Source organism: Lepidothrix coronata, unplaced genomic scaffold (assembly GCF_001604755.1).
Source record: "Lepidothrix coronata isolate B3197 unplaced genomic scaffold, Lepidothrix_coronata-1.0 Scaffold18, whole genome shotgun sequence".
Classification (NCBI taxonomy): Eukaryota; Metazoa; Chordata; class Aves; order Passeriformes; family Pipridae; genus Lepidothrix; species Lepidothrix coronata.
In genome coordinates, this window is record NW_016690198.1 from 1400171 (window position 1) to 1421197 (window position 21027).

Consider the following 21027-nt stretch of genomic DNA (forward strand, 5'->3'; position numbering starts at 1 on the left):
CCTACCCTCCCCAAGCCATGATTCCACCACTGGGTCGTTCTGGAAAAAAGGCTTCTTCTTATTTCCAGCCTCAGCCTCCCATGTTTCAGCTGTGCTGCTGCCTCTCACTCTCCTGCCATGCACCACTGAAGAGCCTATCCACATCTTCTGTATCCTCTCCAATCAGTGCCGGGTGTATTGCTGGAGCCCCTGAATCTGTCTCTCCTCCCACCTGAGCTCTCTCCAGTCCCACAGCCTCTTCTCAGAGAACAAGGGCTCCAGCCCCACGATGACCAGGATAGTCACTCTGCCCCTGAAATCTCACCAGTTTGCTGGTGTCTCTTCTGTGTTGGGGGCCCAAACTGGGGGTGGTACCCAGAAAGGGGCTGACAAAGACTGAGCACAAGGGACAGTCCTTGCTGTCCCCCAGCTCTCAGGCCATGTCCTGCTCACACTACCCCAGGCACCACTGTCCCCCGTTGCTGCCCAGGTACATGGATGGCCCTGGCTCAGCTCACTGGCCACCAGCACCTACTACTATGCCCCAGAATTGCACCCTCTCCAGGGCTGCATGTTCTTTCCTTCCCCTCCTCCACATTGCTGGTGGAGAGGCTGAACAGGACAGACCCTCTACAGACCCTACGGGACCCTGCTTGATAGTGGCCCCACCACCCAACCAGGTCCTCACCTCTCAGCATGTCATCCCTCCTGGACTGTAATGTCACAGACCAACTACTAAAGCCTGGCTAGAGTGGAGGTAAGGTGGTATCTGCTGCTCTGTTCTCATCCCCACAATTATGTTGCAGAAGGCAGTAGGTGGGTCAGTCATCCTGGGTAAATCCTTGTTTACTGCTTCCTGTCACTGTCTGCTTCCTCATGTGCCCAGATGTGTGCTCCAGGAGGTCTTGTTTCTTGATTTTACTTGGAACTGATGGCCAGCTGACTGGCCTGTGGTTCCCCAGGATGGCTTTTGCCTTTTGAAGGCAGGGGACCTCCCTGATATCCACAACCTTGGAGATCTGATAGAAACTGGCTGTTCAGAAACACCAGCACCTACCTCAGCACCTTGGGTTGCAGCTTGACAGGTGCCAGGGACATGTGTGGGAGTCAAGTGCCCCTCTGCTCCTCTCCTCTGACTCAACTATCATCTCAGGCTGTAGTGCCACTCCTCCTTGCACCCTGTCACTCTGCACGCAGCAGCAAACATCACCAAAAAACCCACAAACAGCTGTATGTAATGTTTTGCTATGGCTTCCTCAACCTTCCTGAGAGCTTCTTAGTCTTGGCTATAGATCTTCCAGGTAGCTCAGTGTTACAGTTTCAAACTTTTCTACGTGAATTTTCTACACTGAAGCGTGGTTGGGCATGGGGAGAGCAAGACTCCACTAGGAGGAGAGAGGCATCAAAGCTTCATTGTTTTTAAGCTCGGATTCTAATGGCCCTCCTGTTGAAAAGCTAATAGCTTTCTCTGCAGAGGTGGGACTCTTTTGTTTCTTCTGCCCCCTAGGCAGTGGGGCAAGATCGAGTTTCGCTGTATAACCTCGGCTGGGGTACCAGCTCAAAGGGAAGAGTCTATGGGGGACAGGGGGATATCGCGCGAAGGCAGGCGACAGTTAAGGCTGCTGGCACTACTTGTTAGCCCGCTTTCGTTGTGCTGCTCGGCTCCTGAGGAGGAGTCTCCTGACTGCGCACCCCTATAGGAGCAGGCCCTGTCCTTTGCCAGTCGCCACTCCCGCTGCTGAGAGGAGCCCGGGAGAGTCCCCACCGCTGCCGGCCGGGGGGTTCCCTTTGAGTGGGGCTGTGTTCCACATGTGAACCTCTGCACAGTTGCTGGGTGAGGAAAATTTTTCCTGCGTGAGGTGAGCCCTCGCCACGGACCGTTTGGAGCGAGGTACCCGCCCCGGCCACGCCCTGCGCCAGTGCTGCACACCAGAGCATCCTCTTGCGGCGGCTGCCGCCTCCTGTCTGTTTCCCTCCCCCGCTACCCAACGGGGCACTGACACAGCTCGCGGTCACCATTCTCATTGTTGCCTCCCGGAGCCCAACAGTGGTCCCTGCTGTTTGTGGTTAGAACAGCGCCGAAAGGCAAATATACTTAATTGTTTAAAGTTTCAGTTAAGGTGTTGTTGCTTGTTCTGTTTTTGTTATATATGTTCCATAGTAAGGGACTGTTATTTCCTTTTCCACACTTTTTTTTTTCTCCTAAAGCTTCTTAATTTTCAAAGATATAATAACTTGGAGGGAGGAGTTTGTTTCTTTTCCTCTTCCTACCTCAGGAAGGTTTCCATCCTCCTTGGCAAACATTTTGTCTTGTGTATCTGAGACACTCAGGAATCCTTAACATCTGCTAGATGGCTAGAGAGACCAAGCATGCCTGACTGGAGCAAAGCATGAGCTATTTGGGAAATACTAGCTGTTACTGAATCACACAGGATCACAGCATGGTTTGGATCAGAAGGGACCTTTGAAAACTATCTAGTCCAACCCCCCAAAATTGTTATCAGTGTTCCTCAGGTAGAGAACAAATTCTATATCCAACAAAATGTATTTTTGATTTCATTCAATGTCATTTTGCCATTCAAACATGTTCAACACAGTTAATTTTTATTATATTCCATGTGCAAAAACTGCGATATCCCTCTTTTAGAAAAGCTGTTTGGACTATTCAGGTGAAGACTCTAGAGTGGTATGCAAGTGAGTTTGATATAAAATAATTTTTGTATTTTTAATGTGAGATGTTGCTGTGGACGGCTGATTGGAGAACACCCAGGAGTACAGTACAGCTGGCCTGTTTATCGAGCTGGTTCACAGAGGGATGATGGAGAATGGTCTGTGCAAAAACACACAAAGATGAGCCCAACAGATGCATTTGGTACAATCAATTTTCAAGATGGAGACCACACTTACCATGCCAAGGTAATAGACGCTGTATTTATATGTCCAACTTATTTTTATAATTTCAGCATAAGAAAGACAAAAAGTGGTTTTGGGTGAATATCAGTGATTGTCTTAAGAGGGCAGGGGACTCTGAAAGTAAGTCAGGTTAAAGTCTGTGTATGATATTTTTACATTTGACTTCATGTTAATGTGGTTAAGGATAGGCTGTCTTGTCTGTATTACTCACAGATGTATTTTTGTGCTATCAGTTTTAGTGGTATTATGACACTTTGTGTCTATTTGACACAGAATCTGCAGGACATTAATGCTGAGAACTTTGTAATGTGTTGCAGTTTCTTAGAGTATTTAAAATATGTTTATTTAACCTATTATTATTCTTTCCAGTATATTAGACTCTCTTATGATAGCAATTCAGATCAGCTGTTGCACCTGATGGTTAAAGAATGGCAGATGGACTTGCCAAAGCTCGTGATCTCTGTTCATGGAGGCATTCAAAATTTCAAGCTTCCCTCAAAGGTCAAGAAGGTTTTCAGCAGAGGTTTGGTGAAGGCTGCTGAGGTTACAGGAGCATGGATAATTACAGAAGGCATCAACAGTGGTAGTGTAATTCTTTTTCTTTGTTTCAATCTGCCTTTGGTGTTTTTTCCCTGCATAAAAGCATATACATTTAGGTCAAATACATTGAAATTGTTTGAAAATTGGTGATATGGTAATACAAAAGAAAACTGGTTTTTTTAAGGAAAAATGCATAATTCAAAGAGTGACATCATATTCCTTTACTGTTGACAGGCATTTGAATATTTTTAATATTATTTTTTATTAAAACTCAGAGTACTCTGCATGTAATAAGGAACACTGTATTTAACCAGAAGTTATTTGTAGTCAATTTATCTGCTTCATTAAAGTATTTAGGTTCTAAGGACTATAACTGGTCTTTTCAAGAAAAAACAGTTTTCAAATCTAAATTTAGCTTGTGTTTTATAATTAAGAAAATTTGAATTAGGATAATCCATTAATTAGCCGTTAGTATCTGAAACTCCCTTTAGAGTACTTTCAAAAACTCAGGGGTCAGTAATCCATGGAACTGAAAGAGTTTTACTTCTTTAGCTGGTGAGCTTAGAGGAGAACTGTCGTGTGCATTTATGTAAACAATGAAGTTTTATAGATGTTGAAAGCACCATTAGCAACATAGAAGAGTATTACTAATTAGGAATATGTGCTGAGTTTGAAGAATTGGTGCATTATATGTGAGCCTTATGATTCCTGAAGTGTACATCAATAACACATGTTGAGTGGGATGTTCTTGTTAAAATATAACCATAGAATAAATTAAGTGATGGGAAAACCTTTCTTGGTGTCCTAGAGTAGGTCTCAGAATATAGAAGAAAAATTATGATTTCATTATCTGTTTAGGAGTGTCCAGGCATGTTGGGGATGCACTGAAAGGCCGTGCCTCACCACACCTGAGAAAGATCTGCACTATTGGGATTCCTCCATGGGGTGTCATTGAGAACCAGAGGGATCTCATTGGAAAAGATGTGAGTTGGACGGATTTAAATAATAAAAGCCTTCATATTCATGGGATCTTATAGCTTTCTCACATGCTTGATTTTCTTCTTGATCCATTTCACTGTATTGATACATTTTCTCAGTAACAGAGGCTTAGATTTTACTCAGCAGTGTAAAATCAGCCGCTGATTTTACTCAGCTATTCATTCTGTGGCATGTTGAGGCACTGTATTTTGCTTTTCATATGTGAATAGTTTTAAAATATTTATCTTCTTACAGGAAATTGCCATTCCTTTTTCAAATTTTGTAATTAATTAGGCAACTCTCTTGTGGTTGCAAATTATGTATTTCTATATTAAGATTCAGAATAAGCAATCAGGTTAATGGTGTACACAAATATGCTATTAATATGTGTGATTTTTGTGCACAAACTATAACTTTATATGATGGCCACTGCGAGGGCACAATCTACTTAACTGTGTAAGAGCACTTGAGAGGTAAGGTGAAATCATTCCTGATAAATGTTAGCTCATGTGTATTTAAAGGGAATACAACCAAGGGAAACTATGCCATTGTTTTTCAGTTATTGCAAGGATTAGACTGTAATCCTTAGATTGTAATATAAGTATTGCAAACCTAATCAGAAATGTTTTCTGTGCTATTAATTGTGGTTTTGTTGCTTTTAAGAATGAAATGCTAAGGATGAAACGCAAAAAGCTTGATGGAGGATTTCAGACAATCACAGAATGATGAATACATACATGTGAGGCAACATACATGGTGGTATTTTGTTTGTTTTCTTAAGGGTCTTTTTATTTTGGTTTTCCCAGGTAGTTTGCCTGTACCAGACTCTTGGTAACCCACTCAGCAAGCTGAGTACGCTCAACAGCATGCATTCTTATTTTCTAATGGCGGATGATGGCACAGTAGGCAAGTATGGTAGTGAGATGATGCTCAGGAGGAATTTGGAGAAGTACATATCACTTCAAAAAATACATATGAGTGAGTACTACTGTGGTCATCTTTGTGACTGAAAAACCTATCCTAAAAGTTGTGGAGGTACTTGACATTTCCTGTTACGTGTTATACATTTCGATTTGCCATAGATTTCACTGAGGTCAAATGTTATTAATTGCATGTGTCTTGAACTATGAATATCAGAAAAATGAAAAGGACAGCATTTTTATATTCATAAAGCATTATGCATTTGGATGAACTCACATGTTGGTTTCTTAGTTGCAGAGACATCTAAATGACTCAGATTATTTAGTGAGTATTGAGCATTTGCTCACTTTGCAGTTTTGTGTGGTCTCTGTATCAGCACTAGATACTTTCCCAGCATTTTGCTAGGTGGAAAAGTTGTTACATTCAATGGGATTCAAATCCTTTTTCCTCTGTTCACTACTTTTGTCCTCATCACTCTTATCTATTGAAGCCTGTGACGTCCTCAGGTACAGCAATAAAGACTGGTTGCAAAAGTAATACCTTTAGACAATGTTTGACAGATTGCATAACTTCCACTGTTTGCTTATAGGGTAACTAAGTTATGGTTCAGAAATCATTAATTATTTATTACATAGACAAGTATTTCCTTTTAGGCACTAGATTGTACAAATTATTATATCACTTTTACCTAGTCATTTGAATCTCGAGGTATGTTAAAAAGGCATTAGCAGTTATGATGTTGAACCCTTGCTTCCCTTATGTGCTCACATTATTGAATTTACAAACTTAGCAACTAACTTAATTTTTAATATGTTCATATATAGAGCTTCTTACTCAGACTCTTATGTTTTTTCTTACTGTGAGTATTTACAAGTCAAGCTTTCTGTAGTATTTTCATTTCTATTGCATTGTATTTGAAATTTATTTCTGTTTTTTAAAAAACGCACCCTGCTGCTGCAAAACTTGAGAGAGTCTCTGAAGAAATGCATGATTACCTTTATGGGTATGTAGGTAACCAAATGGATATTGAACACATTTCAAACATCCTTGCATGTGACATCTATCACAAAGGCCAGAGGGATGTTTGGAAGGATATTTTTAATTTCCAGTGCTAGGGCCACTTACAGTTTATTCAGGAGTTTTCCAGGGTCTTTACGATCTGGTTGCAGAAGTTCTGTGAAAGTCTTGAAAAGTGTTTGTCAGCTTAGAGATGGTGAAGGCATGATTTCATCTTCATTGAACCATGTATGACTCCTTCATAAGTATTTTTTTCCCAGATGTTTTGAATTTTTTATGTGTGACTGAGACGTGTTTATGACTGATTAGGTGTGTTTTGAAACAGGAATGAGCCAAGGTGTACCCATAGTTGGGTTGGTGATGGAAGGAGGCCCCAGTGTGATCCTAATGGTGTGGGAGTACGTGAGGGCCACCCCAGCTGTCCCTGTCGTGGTCTATGAGGGCACTGGCAGAGCTGCAGATATCCTGGCATTTACCCACAAACACACAGGCGATACAGGGTGAGTAGTGGCATAATGGTCCTCCTCCTTGGTCTGTCATATTGGCAGGGACCTGGAAACACCTATCTCAAAACCTCGTATATATTATGAGATAATTTCTAATGCTTCTAGGGGGGACCCCACTATGGCCTTTTGCCAACTTTAACTTCTGTTGAGAGTAGAGTTTATTCCTTCTCTGTCTCAAACTAGTGCTGAAATAACTATTCTGCCAAATTTACTGGGGCTTTTTTGAAGACCAAAACCTGCGAGTAGCTATTTTGAGTTATTATAAAGTTTCTCACCTTTGTGAAAGACACTGTTGGATGACTCCAGAGTGTTTGCTTGTGTTTTGACTCTATTGTTTCTCCTGCTATTAATGCTCTGTATATGGGCTTGAATTTGGTTGCATAAAGCTTTTGAGACTAGAGCTGGGATTAGTTGCTGTAGAAACCTCAGACTGCAGCACGAAGAGGACTAAGTTTCCTTGTCTTTTGCTTTGGTTTACTCAGTGGTAACTCAGATTTGTCACTCTGGTCTAGCTGTAACTCTGTGCCACTGCCAGTGCAGTTTCAGCTGCAGGCGCTATTGAACCTACCTTGATGAAAATTTTTCATCCAAACTGGAAAAAAATATATGTATTTGTAAAGCCAATTAATATTATTTGTGAAAGTTTTCAAAGTCAGAGACCTTTTTAGATTAAAAAAATCAAATTTTAAAGAGATGGTCTGGATTCCTTCTGATTTGAGCAATAAACAATTTAATAAATTTTGTGGCCTAATTGTTTACTTATTGTCCTTTCTAAATATTATTTTGGAGAGGTAGTATTTGCCCCTAGTATGTTCTATTGAGAACTTTTTTCTTCACTTGCTTTTTTCCATATTTATGATATTTGAAAAAAAAATCCTTCTATTTCAAAAGGAAGTGTGGATGGAAATGTTAATGGAAAGATAAATAGGGGGGGGAAAGATAGGAGAGATATGAAGTCTAATGAAAAAATAGTGAGCAAATTCATTTTATCTCTATATGATTATTGAAAGAAAGAAAAAGTTTGCTAAACTTCCACTGATTTTAAGCTCTGTGTTCACAGACAATCCTTTCAAAGTTGTTAACTTATTCATGTGTTATATTTCCAGTAGCAAATATGTATGTCAGAACAAATACCCATGGGAATAATAATTTATGTTATGTGATGACTTTCCTTTGTTATGCTGAAAGAAGGCAGGATTAAGTCAACAGAGAAGTAGAAAAAGAAGAGACTTCCCATATGTCTCTGCTTAGTACAAGTTTCATCTTTTCTGAAGTGACATCTGAGCAAGTAAGAAGTAGCTAAAACATAACTGTTCTTGCTTGTATGTCTGTTTTCCAGGGACCTGTGCCCTCAAGTGAAGAAAGAGGTTTTAGTGATGATTCAAAACACATTTGGTTTGGAACAGAAACAATCCAGTCATCTATTTCACATTTTGATGGAATGCATGGAACACAGAGACTCCGTGAGTGGGGCTCATGCCCTGAATTTAGGATGTCTTAATTTGGTGTTAACCTTTTTGCTTCTTCTGTGGTGGGTTGGCGCACAGGTGTAATATAAAGATAACATGAAGGTGTCTGTGCCAATTTCTATATTGAGTAGCTCTAGAGAGCCCACTTAGTTGACTTCTAAAGTTTCAGCTTTTGTTTATGAAATGACAGCCTTTCTGATTTTAGTAAAAGGCCATATATCTTTGTTTTCACTGGAAAGATCAAGTAATTCCTAGTTTTTTGCTTCTCTAGTAGAGTCTTATTTATAATTTAGAAAGGTTTCCTTCCATTTTCTACTTAAAACAGAATTTTCCTAGAACTTGTAATGCAATGTACTCTTGTGATTTGCTGGTATGTTTAGGAGCTCAAGTGCTCATTTGCAAGGAGAATCATAGAACCATAGAATGGTTTGGGTTGGAAGTGACCTTAAAGACCATGTAGTTTCACCACCCCTGCCACGGGCATGGACACAAGATGAGGTTGTTCAAAGCCCCATCCAACCTGGCCTTGAGCACTTCCAGGGATGGGACATCCACAACTTCTCTGGGCAAGCTGTTCCAGTGCTTCACCCCTCTCACAGTAAATAATTTCTTCCAAACATCTAATTTAAATCTACCCTCTTTAAGTTTAAAACTGTTACCCCTTGTCCTATCCCTACACTCCCTGATAAAGAATCCCTCCCCATCTTTCTTGTAGACCTCATTTAGATAGTGGAAGCTAGCTACAAGGTCTCCCTTGAGATTTCTCTTCTCTAGGCTAAACAATCCCAAAAGAGAGGTGCTCTAGTCATCATCTTTGTGGGCCTCCTCTGGACATGCTTGAGCAGGTCCACATCCTTCTTATGTTGGGGACCCCAGAGCTGGACACAGAACTCCAGGTGGGATCTCACCAGAGCAGAGTAGAGGGGAAGAATCACAGAATCAGTTAGGTTGGAAAAGACCTCTGAGATCATCAAGTCCAGCTTTTGACTGAACCCCACCATATCAACTAGAACAAGTGTCACATCCAGTCTTTGTCTTTTTTTAAGCACCTCCAGGGATGGTGACTCCACCACCTCCCTTGGCAGTAGATTCCAATGTTTAATTACTCTTTCTGTGAAGAATTTCCTCCTAATGTCTAACCTGAACTCCCCTGGCACAGCTTGTGACTGTGATCCCTTGTCCTGTCACTAGTTGCGTGGCAGAAGGTGCCGGTTGACTACAACCTCCTTTCAGGTAGTTGTGTAGAGTGATAAGGTCACACATAAGCCTCCTCTTCTCTAGGCTAAACAACCCCAGCTCCCTCAGCTGCTTATCACAGGACTTACTCTTTAGACCCTTCACCAGCTTCATTTTCCATCTCTGGACTCACTTCAGCATCTCAATGTCTTTCTTGAAGTGGGTGACCCAGAACTGGACACAGGACTTGAGGTGCAGCCTCACCAGTGCTGATTACAGGGGGACAATCACTTTCCTAGTCCTGCTGGCCACACTATTTCTGATACATTTCAGGATGCCAAGTGGCCTTTTTGGCCACCTGGGCACATGCTCGCTCTTGCTCAGCCTGGTGTCAGCCAGCACCCCCAGGTCCTTTTCAGTTGGGCCACTTTCCAACTACTCTACGCCCAACCTGTAGCACTGCATGGAGTTATTGTGGCCAAAGTGTAGGACCCAGCACTTGGTCTTATTGAACCTCAGGCCATTGATCTCGGCCTATTTATTCAGCCTGTCCAGATCCATCTTCAGAGCCTTTGTATCCTCTAGCATATTGACACTCCCACCCAACTTGATGTTGTCCTCGAATTTACTAAAATTTTACTAAATTTTACTAAATTTACTAAAATTACTAAACTTACTAAATTTACTTACACTTGATCCTCTCATCCAGATTATCAATAAAGATATTGGACAGAACTGGGCCAAATACTGCTGGCCATGCTGCTTTTGAGGCAGCCTAGGATGTAGTTGGCTTTCTAGGCTGCCAGTGCACATTACAGTTCTTGTTGATCCTTCACCTAAGTCTTTCTTTCCAGGTCTGCTTTCAATTCATTCTCTTCCCAGGCTATATTTGTTCTTGGGATCACCCTGACCCAGGTACAGGTCTTGCACTTGGCCTTGTTGAACTTCATGAGGTCTGCACACCTCTCAAGCCTGTCAAGGTCACTGTGGATGGCATCTCTTCCCTTTAGAGTATGAACACCACTCGGCTTGATGTCATCCACAAACTTGCTGAGTGTGCATTCGATCCCGGTGTCCATGTCCCCAACAAACATCTTAAATAATACTGATTCCAATGCTGACCTTTGAGGGACACTTCTTGTCACTGGTCTCCACTTGGACACTAAGCCATTGACTGCAACTCTTCTGAGTGCCACCATCCAGCCAATTCTTTGTCCATGGGGTGGTCCACCAATCAAATCCACGTTGGCCTAGTTTAGAGACAAGGATGTTGTGCAGGACATTATCAAATGCTTTGTCACCTACATCAAATGCAATTGATGTAGGTGACATCAATTGCTCTTCCCTTATCCATCAATGCTGTAATTCTGCAATAGAAGGCCATCAGATTTGTCAGGCATGATTTGCCCTTAATGAAGCCATGTGGGCTGTCACCAATCACCTCCTTATTTTCCGTTTGCCTTAGCACAGTTTCCAGGAGGATCTGCCCTATGATCTTGCCAGGCAAGAGGCAAGAGCTGAGACTGACTGGTCTATGGTTTCCCAAGCCTTTCTTTCTAGCCTTTTTAAAAATGGTAGTTATATTTCCACTTTTCCAGTTGCTGGGAAATTCACCAGTCTGCCACAACTTTTCAAATATGATGGAGTACCAAGAATTTATTGTAGGAGTAATGACAATTGTAGCAAGGATCACTAAAATGAAAACTACCCAATATATTTTCAGTATTTTTTGTTTTACTTTATTTGAATGTCTGTTTTCTAGTTGAAAACTGAGTGGATATCAAACATGTTACATTTCTATATTTCTCAGCTTTAAGGTCTAATCAAAAGGAAATAGACTCATGGAGACTCATGCAGTAGGTTGATTCCAGTTTGCCTGAGATGCCATTGCATTAAAAAACAAAATGGTGCATTTTCTGTCTGAAACAAAGGAAAATTATGTCTGGGCCTTTGCCATTGTTTGTGTTGAAATATGTATAATTTAATCTACCACAGCCCATACCAAGAAGAAATAACTACAGACTTCTCTGCCTCACCTCAAATAGTATACTTCTGCAATTCTAACAGATAACCATATTTGATGCCGAGTCTGAAGATGAGCAGGACATTGATTTGGCAATTCTGACTGCACTCTTGAAAGGTATTGAAAAATATGACCTATTTTCATCTGATATAGAGTCTCATTGACTTGCCTGTTCAAAGCAAAGGAGTGACATTAATGTGTGAAAACTGCTAGATCCTTTACTTGTTTCCTAGGTACAAATATGTCTACTTCAGATCAGCTAGATTTGGCATTGGCCTGGAACCAGCTAGATATTGCCAAGAAACATGTACTCACTTATGGACAACACTGGAAGGTACAATTACCTTTTATTTTTCACAGTGTCTTTACACTTTATTATGATGACTAATTTTCCATGATTTACATTTGTCAAGCTTTAATTAAGAAATAGTTCGATGATTAGAATCAGTGTCCTGTAATCTGCTGTGATTTTGGAGGGGCATTATCCTTAAAATTGTGGAGTATTCAACTGCAGAATGCATCAGATCTCATCTGTTTCTCCAGAGAGGAGTTGACAATTATCAGTTGTCAGGGATATTTCATTTTACCCCAAAACATTCTTTTCTCCAAAGATGTAAGCTCTGAAGGAACATTGCATCTATTTTCCTTGCTCTAGACAGAAATACAGAAATCACAGTGTAAATCACCAGGTTAAAAAAAAGGTAAAATTAACTGTGGTAACATTATCTTAGATATCGTTTCTTAGGAATACCCACAATGAAGGCAAGCCATGATTTAGACCTACATTAACTATATCTATGTGAAAGAACATAAAGTAGGAATTAAATCAGGCCCATAAATTGTGGTTTCCAAGTTTTCAGATGTAATCCAGTATTTAAGTATAACCTCCCTTAGCAAGTTTTTTATGTACATAACATGATTTTTATATATGGCAAATATAAAATTCTATGTGCCTTAACATGTTTTTCCCATTTTTATAAAAGTTAGTATTTTGCTCAAGAAATAATATCTGATGGTCCCAGAAGTACTTCCTAAGTTTTTTCTGCCAAGAATTACAAGGTTGATTTTTCCAGTCCCAAGTGTGTCTTCTTTAAAATGTAAATTTTGAAAAAGATGCAGTTGTATATATATATGAGTGGCCATAGGTGGTTGTTTGCCACAACAAGAGACCTGAATTTTTTGTCACCAGCCCATACTTTCCTGTGGTGTGTAAAGCTGAAGGAGGACTATGCCTGAGATGTCTACAATTAAACATCCATGAATTCAATATTGGATATTAGGAAAAATTTGTTCCCCAAAACAGTTATCAACCATTGGAACAGCCTACACAGAGTGTGGTTGAGTCACCATTCCTGGAACTATCTAAAAGACATGTAGAAATGTGGTACTTCATGACATGGTTTAGAGATGGACTCGTCAGTGTTAGGTTTGCAGATTGACTTGATGATCTAAAGATCATCAAACTAAGTGATTCAATGATTCCGTGTGTATGAGAAGTAAGGAATAACATCTTCCTAGTCCCCACCTCTTTAACACACAAGAGTTTAGAGAACTATTGAATTGTTCAGCCTCTTTATTCCTGGCTCTTCCAAGGAGAGGATCTGTTCAGGTTTTCCATTTTTCTGACCATATTTTGTGCTCTTCTGTGTGCTTTTTTTCAGATGTAAAAGTCATCTATTGAGTCAGGCAGACCAGCACTGTACTCAATTTTCTAATTTAGATATTTAGTGAAATACTAATATTTTACAGATTGTTGTCTATTCATCTAAGAATAATTATCTAAGAATAAATCTAAGATAGCTATCTAAGAATAATTCTCTAACGATAAATCCTTATAGGTTGTATGCTTTTTTTACTGGTTTCTAACTTGTATTCATGCCTTGAGAAGGTAGGTCCACTAGAATTTTAACCTTGCTTCCACTTACTCTACTGTATTTACCCATTTTCTACTGTCTTCCATGATGCTGTTACAGGGGTTGAATTCAACTGTACTTCAGTTCCCTGAGAACTCTTAGGTGAATACATTTTGTTACCAATTTATGGATGACTTCTATAGTCTTTTCTACCGACGCTTCAATTTGACACAGTTCCTCAGATTTATCTGCCATAAAGAACAGCTTCAAGTATACGACTTTCCCAAACTGTTCTGTAGTGAGCAGTGAGGCAATGAATTAGTTTACTGTGTCTGCAATAACCTTATCTCCTTGAGTGTTTCTTTTATACGCTGATTATCCTCTGACCTTATAGATCCACTGGCAGGACCCCTACTCCCACTTCTCTGCTTCTGATATGTTTGAAAAAAATCTGTGTACCTATTCATATCTATTTCAGTACAATTGTTCAGCAGCATTTGATATGAAAAGCCATTGTCAAATAATGACTATATTCCCCACTTTAAGTAAGACATAAAGATCTCATAATAAATAAGCCTTGATCTTTAGCTTCTCCAAGCAAAAATTAAAATGACATATACTCCTGAAAGTTTTTGTTTTGACTGAGCTGAAAAAAATAATCTTAAATAACAACTACTTTCTTCTTGCACTGAAAAAAAAAAAAAAGTATAAGCACAGTATTTAGGTTTGCCTTTAAATTAGTTGCTTTCTAATTAAAGAGGTGTAACCCTCTGACTGTCAGGAACTGCCAGACCTGCAATCATCAGAGGCTACAGCTTCTGCAGGGTTATTGTGATTGTGTGTTCAAATTTTGAATTATGTTTTTAAGCAGCAATTTTTAGGTGATTGTAGAGTCTTAGTATATTTCTGTCTATGTAAGTGTTTCAAGGAAACACGCACAGTTAGGCACAGATTGTGGCCATTTCTTTTAGAACTCTGGTCCTAGAAGTTCAGAAGGTAAAGACTGTAATAAGCTGTAATTATGTTTCTGCTCAAATGTCAACTCAATCTCAAATGGACTTCACACCAAAGAATGTCATTCTAGTAGTTACCAAATAGCTGTCTAAACCTCTTCGGACACACTAACAGCTCAAGGAATGACTGCTACAAGAAATTTAATACAAAAATGGTCAGTCACCCTGAGATATTTCTGGAAGAAACACCAATAATTAAGAATCAGTGCATAAGTATTCTTTTTACATGTGAAAATTCTGTCATATTTATTGGTCATCTTTTGACATAATTTCTGTCAAACGTCAATATGTACACAGAATGGACTAACTTCAGGCTAGGAGTAATGCTTGCCCCAGTGCCAGCCTCCTCATTCTGCTCGCCCCACTGCATTTCCTGTGCATACATGTTCTGTAAAAAAACTTTATATGAATTTATATGAACCTCATATGTCTAACTCCTTTGCTATTTTGCATGTAGAAACCTTGCTGAGCTCTGCGCAAGTGCCATGAGTACAGTGCTTTCACTGTTTGGACACTATTGTAGGTAGATTTCTGCTTCATGGTTTCTTTAAGAGAGTTTATTCTAATACATGTTGCCTCTTCTTTGAAAAAAGTGTGCTTTAAAGAAATTTCAGTTCTTTAGAGAGATTTTGAAATAGAGTATCTTGAAATATCTTTTGTCATACGTCAAAAGAAAGGCTTCCCTCCACCCCATGCATTATCCTACATTGGCTTTTGAAGTGAGTTAGAGAGTAGAGAATGTATTATCAGAGTCTAGTTGTAAAGTTACATTCGTAGAAGTCTCTGCAGATGTTGGGTTTATGGTAACTCAGTTTTGCTTCTCCTCTTTGTTGGATTTTTTTACACAGATGCTTCCTCCAGCATATTTTTCTTTTGTACTGTGCACTTTAAAGAAACATAGTCATTTTGGTAAAGGGATTATTAGCTGTTCAGGAATGTTTTATTTATTTCCAAATGTAATTTTCTAAGCTTTTCCTCCAACTCTGTCCATTTGGAGGTTGGTGCCTTGGAACAGGCAATGCTGGATGCTTTAGTGATGGACCGCGTGGATTTTGTGAAGCTGTTAATAGAGCATGGAGTGAACATGCACCATTTTCTTACCATATCTCGTTTAGAAGAACTCTACAATACAGTGAGTATTTGGAATTCCAGTGTACAACTGGAAATTAATGGGTTTTGCTAATTTTTGATTGTAATGTGGGATTTTTGGGTTGGTGTACCAGCTAGTTATTTTTGATTCACTATCTTAAACCAGACTGAGTATTCACAGGAAGCTTATGAGAAATATGTTCAGATTTAAATCCGGTAAAGACATGCTTGTCTTGCTGAAAATGCTATGTTGTTTAGACCAAAGCTATATCAGCTTCTTTCTACAATATGTCATGATTAAAGATAGTAGATGTGTTGCAGATTAGTGTTGAAATATTTTTGAGGAGAGTTGTGTGTAGGTGTTAAATGGAGAGAGCTTCAATTGCAGTAGCTTATTCTGAAGATTTTTTAGCTGATTTCTTTTACTGTATTGATTTTCTAATGCAGAGTGGCATGTTTGTTTACTGTCTTTTCTTTTCACACCACAGAAACAAGGACCATCAAATCTACTGTTATATCACCTAGTTCGAGATGTGAAACAGGTAATAGACATAGGAAAGGCTGGGGAGCAAAAATGGTAGCTTAGAACTTCAGTGTCCACTGGCACACTGCTATTAGATAACACAGAGAAATTTTAGGAATAGAAGTGATGGGTTCATTATTATGGTCCTATATCTGCTAAATGGTTTTATCTTAATCCCATTGATCCCCTAAGAAATTAACTAGCACACTTCTATTGAGGCTCCCAAGGATCCTGTACTTTAGTTTCAAAGCCAAGCAGTTCGTGTAGATCAGACTCTCTTTCTCAAATTACTAATGTGATGTTATGAAGTGATTGTACAAAAGACTTAGTGAATTAGTGCAATAATTACTGTCATTGTTTTAGGGTTTTCCTTTTTTCCCCCAAGCTAAAATATTCTTTCCTTGTTGAGCAATAACAAAAAGATACTGTGACAAAATATAATGTTATTTTAGAGTGTTGCTTTGCCTAGGAGAACAGAGGGTTGCAGTGGATGACTACTGCATGTAGCACTGGCTCCATCAGTAATTTAGTGTCAGCTTTGTTATTTGGGTACATCATTAATTTATTTTATGTTTCTGTTATCTATTGTACCTCACAGCACTGCTTAGCCAGGAAGGGATGAGCTGTTACTTAGGCATCTAGACTTCACTGCAGGAGATTCCTAGATCCAAAAATAGATTAATTGGCTAGTTCTTTCCAGGGTATGAATGCTAAAATAAAATCCTAATCTTTGCAGAGTTCTGTTGTATTTGTGGTGTGATTTTATTATTGTGGGTGATTTTCATGTCAATCTCATTTATGGTTCTTTAGATAGATGTATGGTATTCTGATCTCCATAACAAACTGTTTTGTGTATTTTCCCTTATTGATGAACATATTCAAGGTCTGATTTATGTGAAAGATCTGGAAGAGCTCAGTGTTGAAAAAACATCTAACTTATCCAAGCTGAAAAATCTGTCTCCCTCACTGATACTGAAGTAATTGATATGACCCCTCTCCTAAAATCCATGCCCTGTATGTATCTCAGGACACTTTGGGAAAACTCAGCGTGTGATCTGAAGAAAAACTTTTGGCACTTAATATATGTTAATGGAATTTATGTAAAAATTATCTGCACAATATCAAAACTTTCTATGCCATTGTGTAAGATAAACTTACTTGGGATCTGCACTCAGGGCTAAATGGTGTAAACCCTTTTTCACTGGAGTTTCTGTTAATATGTGTAAGTGCTCTGTTAATGGGTCATGCAGTTACAGTCTACTATGGTGACACAGTAAGTGGGACAGTCACCAGAGTGATGTGATCATGGATTTCAGAATATTTTCTCCATTAGGGTCACCACCTTTGATTCTGCTTCATTTGAATGGAGATACATTGCAGTCTGCTCAGATATCATAAAATGTGAGGCTTAGTGCAGAGAAGTATCTACAAGTATAGGTAGTCAGAAATATTTGCCTAACTAACTCTCAACAACAGAGCTGACAAGCTCCATTCTGTGAGATGTGCTTTTGCCCCAGAGTGTTCAACATGTTGAAGCCTTCTGCTACTCAAGGCTAAGTGGCCTTAGCTGGCTATTGAAGTCTATTGAAAAAAACCTCAGTCCAGAAAAAAGACTTTTCACAGTCTGAAAGGCATGTAGTGCTAGAAATACATAATGTCTCAGATCCTATTTATGTACAGGCCCATTTTTCACTTTAAAGACTTGCACTTTAAGGTTTTACCAATAATTTTCACATCTGTGTGGAAAATAATCTGTTCTTCAGAGAATTTGTCACAAAGTAAAGGGTGTGGGAAGGACAGTGAAGGTACTTTAAGCAGAAGTGGTGAGAGATTCAGAAGGTAGAGCTAATGCACATACAGTTTCTGTCCTAGTTGACAAGAGACAGTCTTGAGCCTCTACAAGGCATTTCCAGTCTCCAGGAACTATTTGCATCATTAAATACATGCTTCAGCTACTTCTTGATTTTTAATTAATGAATGACCTTAATGACCAAATCACCCCATGCTAGTTTTCTCTTGTTATGAGGAGAAGATTTTTGTCTGTCTCTCTGATGTTCGTGATTGTCCTGAAGAACAACTACTCTCACAGTTGACTGAAGCCGGTCTTGGGATCATGCATTATATGTCCCTATGCAACGTGTGTGCAGTCAACTGTAAACGTCACATTTTTCAGCCTGAAAATGGGATGTGCCTGTGTTCTCTTTCCAAGGGAGTTCCATATTCCTAATGAATGTATACAGTTTCCTGAGAGCAGGAGCTCTCAGTTGCACATTTTTCCAGACTACCTCTTAGTAGGGCTCTGACATGGCTGACTATGGTATGTAATAGCATCATGAAAAGTTTGTGACATTTGGTGTTTCAGAATACCCTTCCTTTGGATTACAAGATATCACTGATTGATATTGGACTGGTAATAGAGTACCTCCTTGGTGAAGCTTATCGGAGCAGCTACACAAGGAAGCATTTCCGAATTCACTACAATGATCTCTACAGAAAACATAAGGTAATTTCTTCAAAATTACTACCGCTGGTCTTCAAGAAAAGGCAAAATGTGACACCTGAAAATAGCTCAGGTTGTCATTGTGATTTGCCTGAAGAGCATCAGTTAAAGGTATGCCAGACTTGTCTGTTTTATGAATCTCTTTGCCAGCTGTGGGGAGGTTGCAAGTAAAACAGACAAGTCCCCAAGAGTACCAATTGTTAAATTAACTATTAATTCAGTAAATTTACCTTTGTGTCCAGTAGTTGGGTTGTGTTCTTTGTCTGTCATCCTTTAATAAAGATCAAGAAGACTGTACCAACCATCGTTTTCCCTTTTCTGAAGCAGTTGCATGTTTCTGTTCTTGCAACTTGAACCACATCACAGAAATAGTGAATTCCACATGCCTTGAACTAGACTTAGGGTGTGTCATCATTTTCCCTGTTGACTTTCCAAAACCAGTAACTTAAAAGGAACCTAAACTTCTCAATAAATTAGCTGAATATCATTGCCAACATCACTGCATAAAAATTCTACCCAATTTTTATAGTAGAACTGGACTTTGATTGAAGTAGTTCCACATGTTAAAAAACAAACAACAAAACCCTATCATCCCCATGAACTGCTTTCATGACTAAGAGAAGAATCTCAGGAGGATCAGGGAAAATGAGAAGAAATAATGAAAACTGTTACTTGTAGTGAACAGAAACAGAGAAAAAGTTTCCTGTATGTCACTAGTTTAATACAATGCTTAAAAAAAGATATATGAGCAGTTGTAACACTTTTCACTGTTTGCTGATGAAATATAACCTTAACAGGAATGGATGACACTTTATAATCATATAACTAAGTACTACAGGAAAGAGCATTAGTGATTCAGCTCGTAACATTCTTCCCTCTGTGTCAACACTGAACAAAATTTATAGGGATGCTAGATGTTCAAAGGAAACAAGCAGCAAAAAATTCAGAGACTTCTGTTTTCCAAAGGACTTACGGCACTTTATAAAAAAGGTTGGCACTCAGAAGAGCTTCCAGTTGGATTATTCTAGTCTGGTACAAACCCTGGTGTTGTTTTAACTGATGGATGCTATTTGGAAAATCAATATTTTGAATTCAGAGTTTCAGAAAAATATATATTTTTTTAACTAAGATGTGAAGCAGGCTATTTTTTCCTTTATTGTATAAGCTCCACTGGTAGTTATGGTGATTACTGACTCACTGGTTTTTGAATAACATCAGTTTTCCACATGCAGTGTTGCAGTCAGAAAGTACAAGCATATATCTACAGGCACGAAATCATATCTAATTTGCATTTCTTTCCTTGTGTTTTGTGGTATGCCTTTGGATCTAGAGAGTACTCTCCAGCTTTTCTCAGAGCCTGTCTCATTCCTTTCATCAGAGTAATAGGATGAACAGTGGAATGGGATCTACTGAAAGTACTTTGCATTCTCAGTTCTTCAGAACAGCACAGCCTTACAAATACAAGGTAATATAATTGCTTACTTTAGACTTGGGGATCTTGGAGTCACAGGGTTTGGAGAATGCCCAACACTCTGGAAAAGGAAGCTATAAAAGGCATGGATACTGAGCAAGGAGTATTTTTCCTTCAGTAGTATTACCAGCTTCTTACCATTGGTAATCTGAACATGATCCTAGCTTGTGGTTTATGACTTAAATATATATAACCATCAAACAGTTGCAATTGTTTGCAATATCAAATACTTGCAATTCAGATTTGTGTGCAGTTTATTCTTATGAATCTGAATCTCAATCATTTGTTGGGATTTTCTTTCTTTTTTTTTTTTTTTTAACAAATTTACAGGAAAGATCCAGTGCTTTCCATAAGTATAAGAAGAAATTAAAAGAGGATATAAACTATGCAGAGAATTATGAGTCAACTGGCTTTATCTACCCCTATAATGACCTCCTGGTTTGGGCAGTATTAATGAAAAGACAGAAGATGGCAATGTTCTTCTGGAAGCACGGAGAGGAAGCCATGGTCAAGGCTGTTGTAGCTTGCAAACTCTACAGGGCAATGGCACGTGAAGCTAAACAGAGCAACATGGTGGATGATACTTCAGAAGAACTGAAGAAGTATTCAAAGTATGAGTTGTCCCTTCAGTTAATAAAGTTCTGCAGTGCTTGGAATGGTTAGATATTTTCCTAATCCACTAAGAGTTTATAGGGTTAGTGATCCCATGGACTATGGATTATAAAACAAATTATCGATATTATATAATGGATCTATGTATTGGTGTGCAGTCTGGTTGAGAGTTAAAGAAAAGCTATTTGTATATTCCCTAGATGCTTTTTTGAAAATTAAGTTATAAGTGAGTAATGCATGGCTCTCTGTCTGCTAAATGGTCAAGTGAATGGCTGAAATTTCCCTTACAGTTCAATTTGTTAAGAAGCCATATGGCACACAGGTGTTGGACTTTTCAAATCTGTAACAAGTAGTAATGAACAAACTAAAATCAGTGTTAAAATCCTGCTCTGTGTAAGACTAAATCAAAAATGTATCCTGAAATAATTGAGTGAATAAAAGGAA

At 39.0% G+C, this 21027-nt stretch overlaps 1 protein-coding gene across 5 annotated transcripts in view; it reads left to right on the plus strand.

Annotated features, from left to right (window-relative positions):
* The window catches only part of TRPM6 (transient receptor potential cation channel subfamily M member 6), a 92598-nt gene that overhangs the window by 25879 nt on the left and 45692 nt on the right, over nt 1-21027 (plus strand). For 2 of the 5 annotated variants that reach the window (XR_001873561.1, XM_017807378.1), the window contains exons 4-16: nt 2715-2895; nt 3262-3475; nt 4291-4415; nt 5217-5388; nt 6674-6848; nt 8194-8317; nt 11567-11639; nt 11756-11856; nt 15386-15520; nt 15966-16019; nt 18363-18503; nt 19831-19965; nt 20302-20582. Coding sequence is in view for 4 of the 5 variants with exons in the window: in XM_017807378.1 (XP_017662867.1) it covers nt 2715-2895; nt 3262-3475; nt 4291-4415; nt 5217-5388; nt 6674-6848; nt 8194-8317; nt 11567-11639; nt 11756-11856; nt 15386-15520; nt 15966-16019; nt 18363-18503; nt 19831-19965; nt 20302-20582 (1911 nt within the window). In the remaining variant the exon portion in view is untranslated. The remainder of the gene's footprint in view (nt 1-2714; nt 2896-3261; nt 3476-4290; nt 4416-5216; nt 5389-6673; nt 6849-8193; nt 8318-11566; nt 11640-11755; nt 11857-15385; nt 15521-15965; nt 16020-18362; nt 18504-19830; nt 19966-20301; nt 20583-21027) is intronic. The other 3 variants (XM_017807380.1, XM_017807381.1, XM_017807379.1) reach the window with 3 other exon arrangements.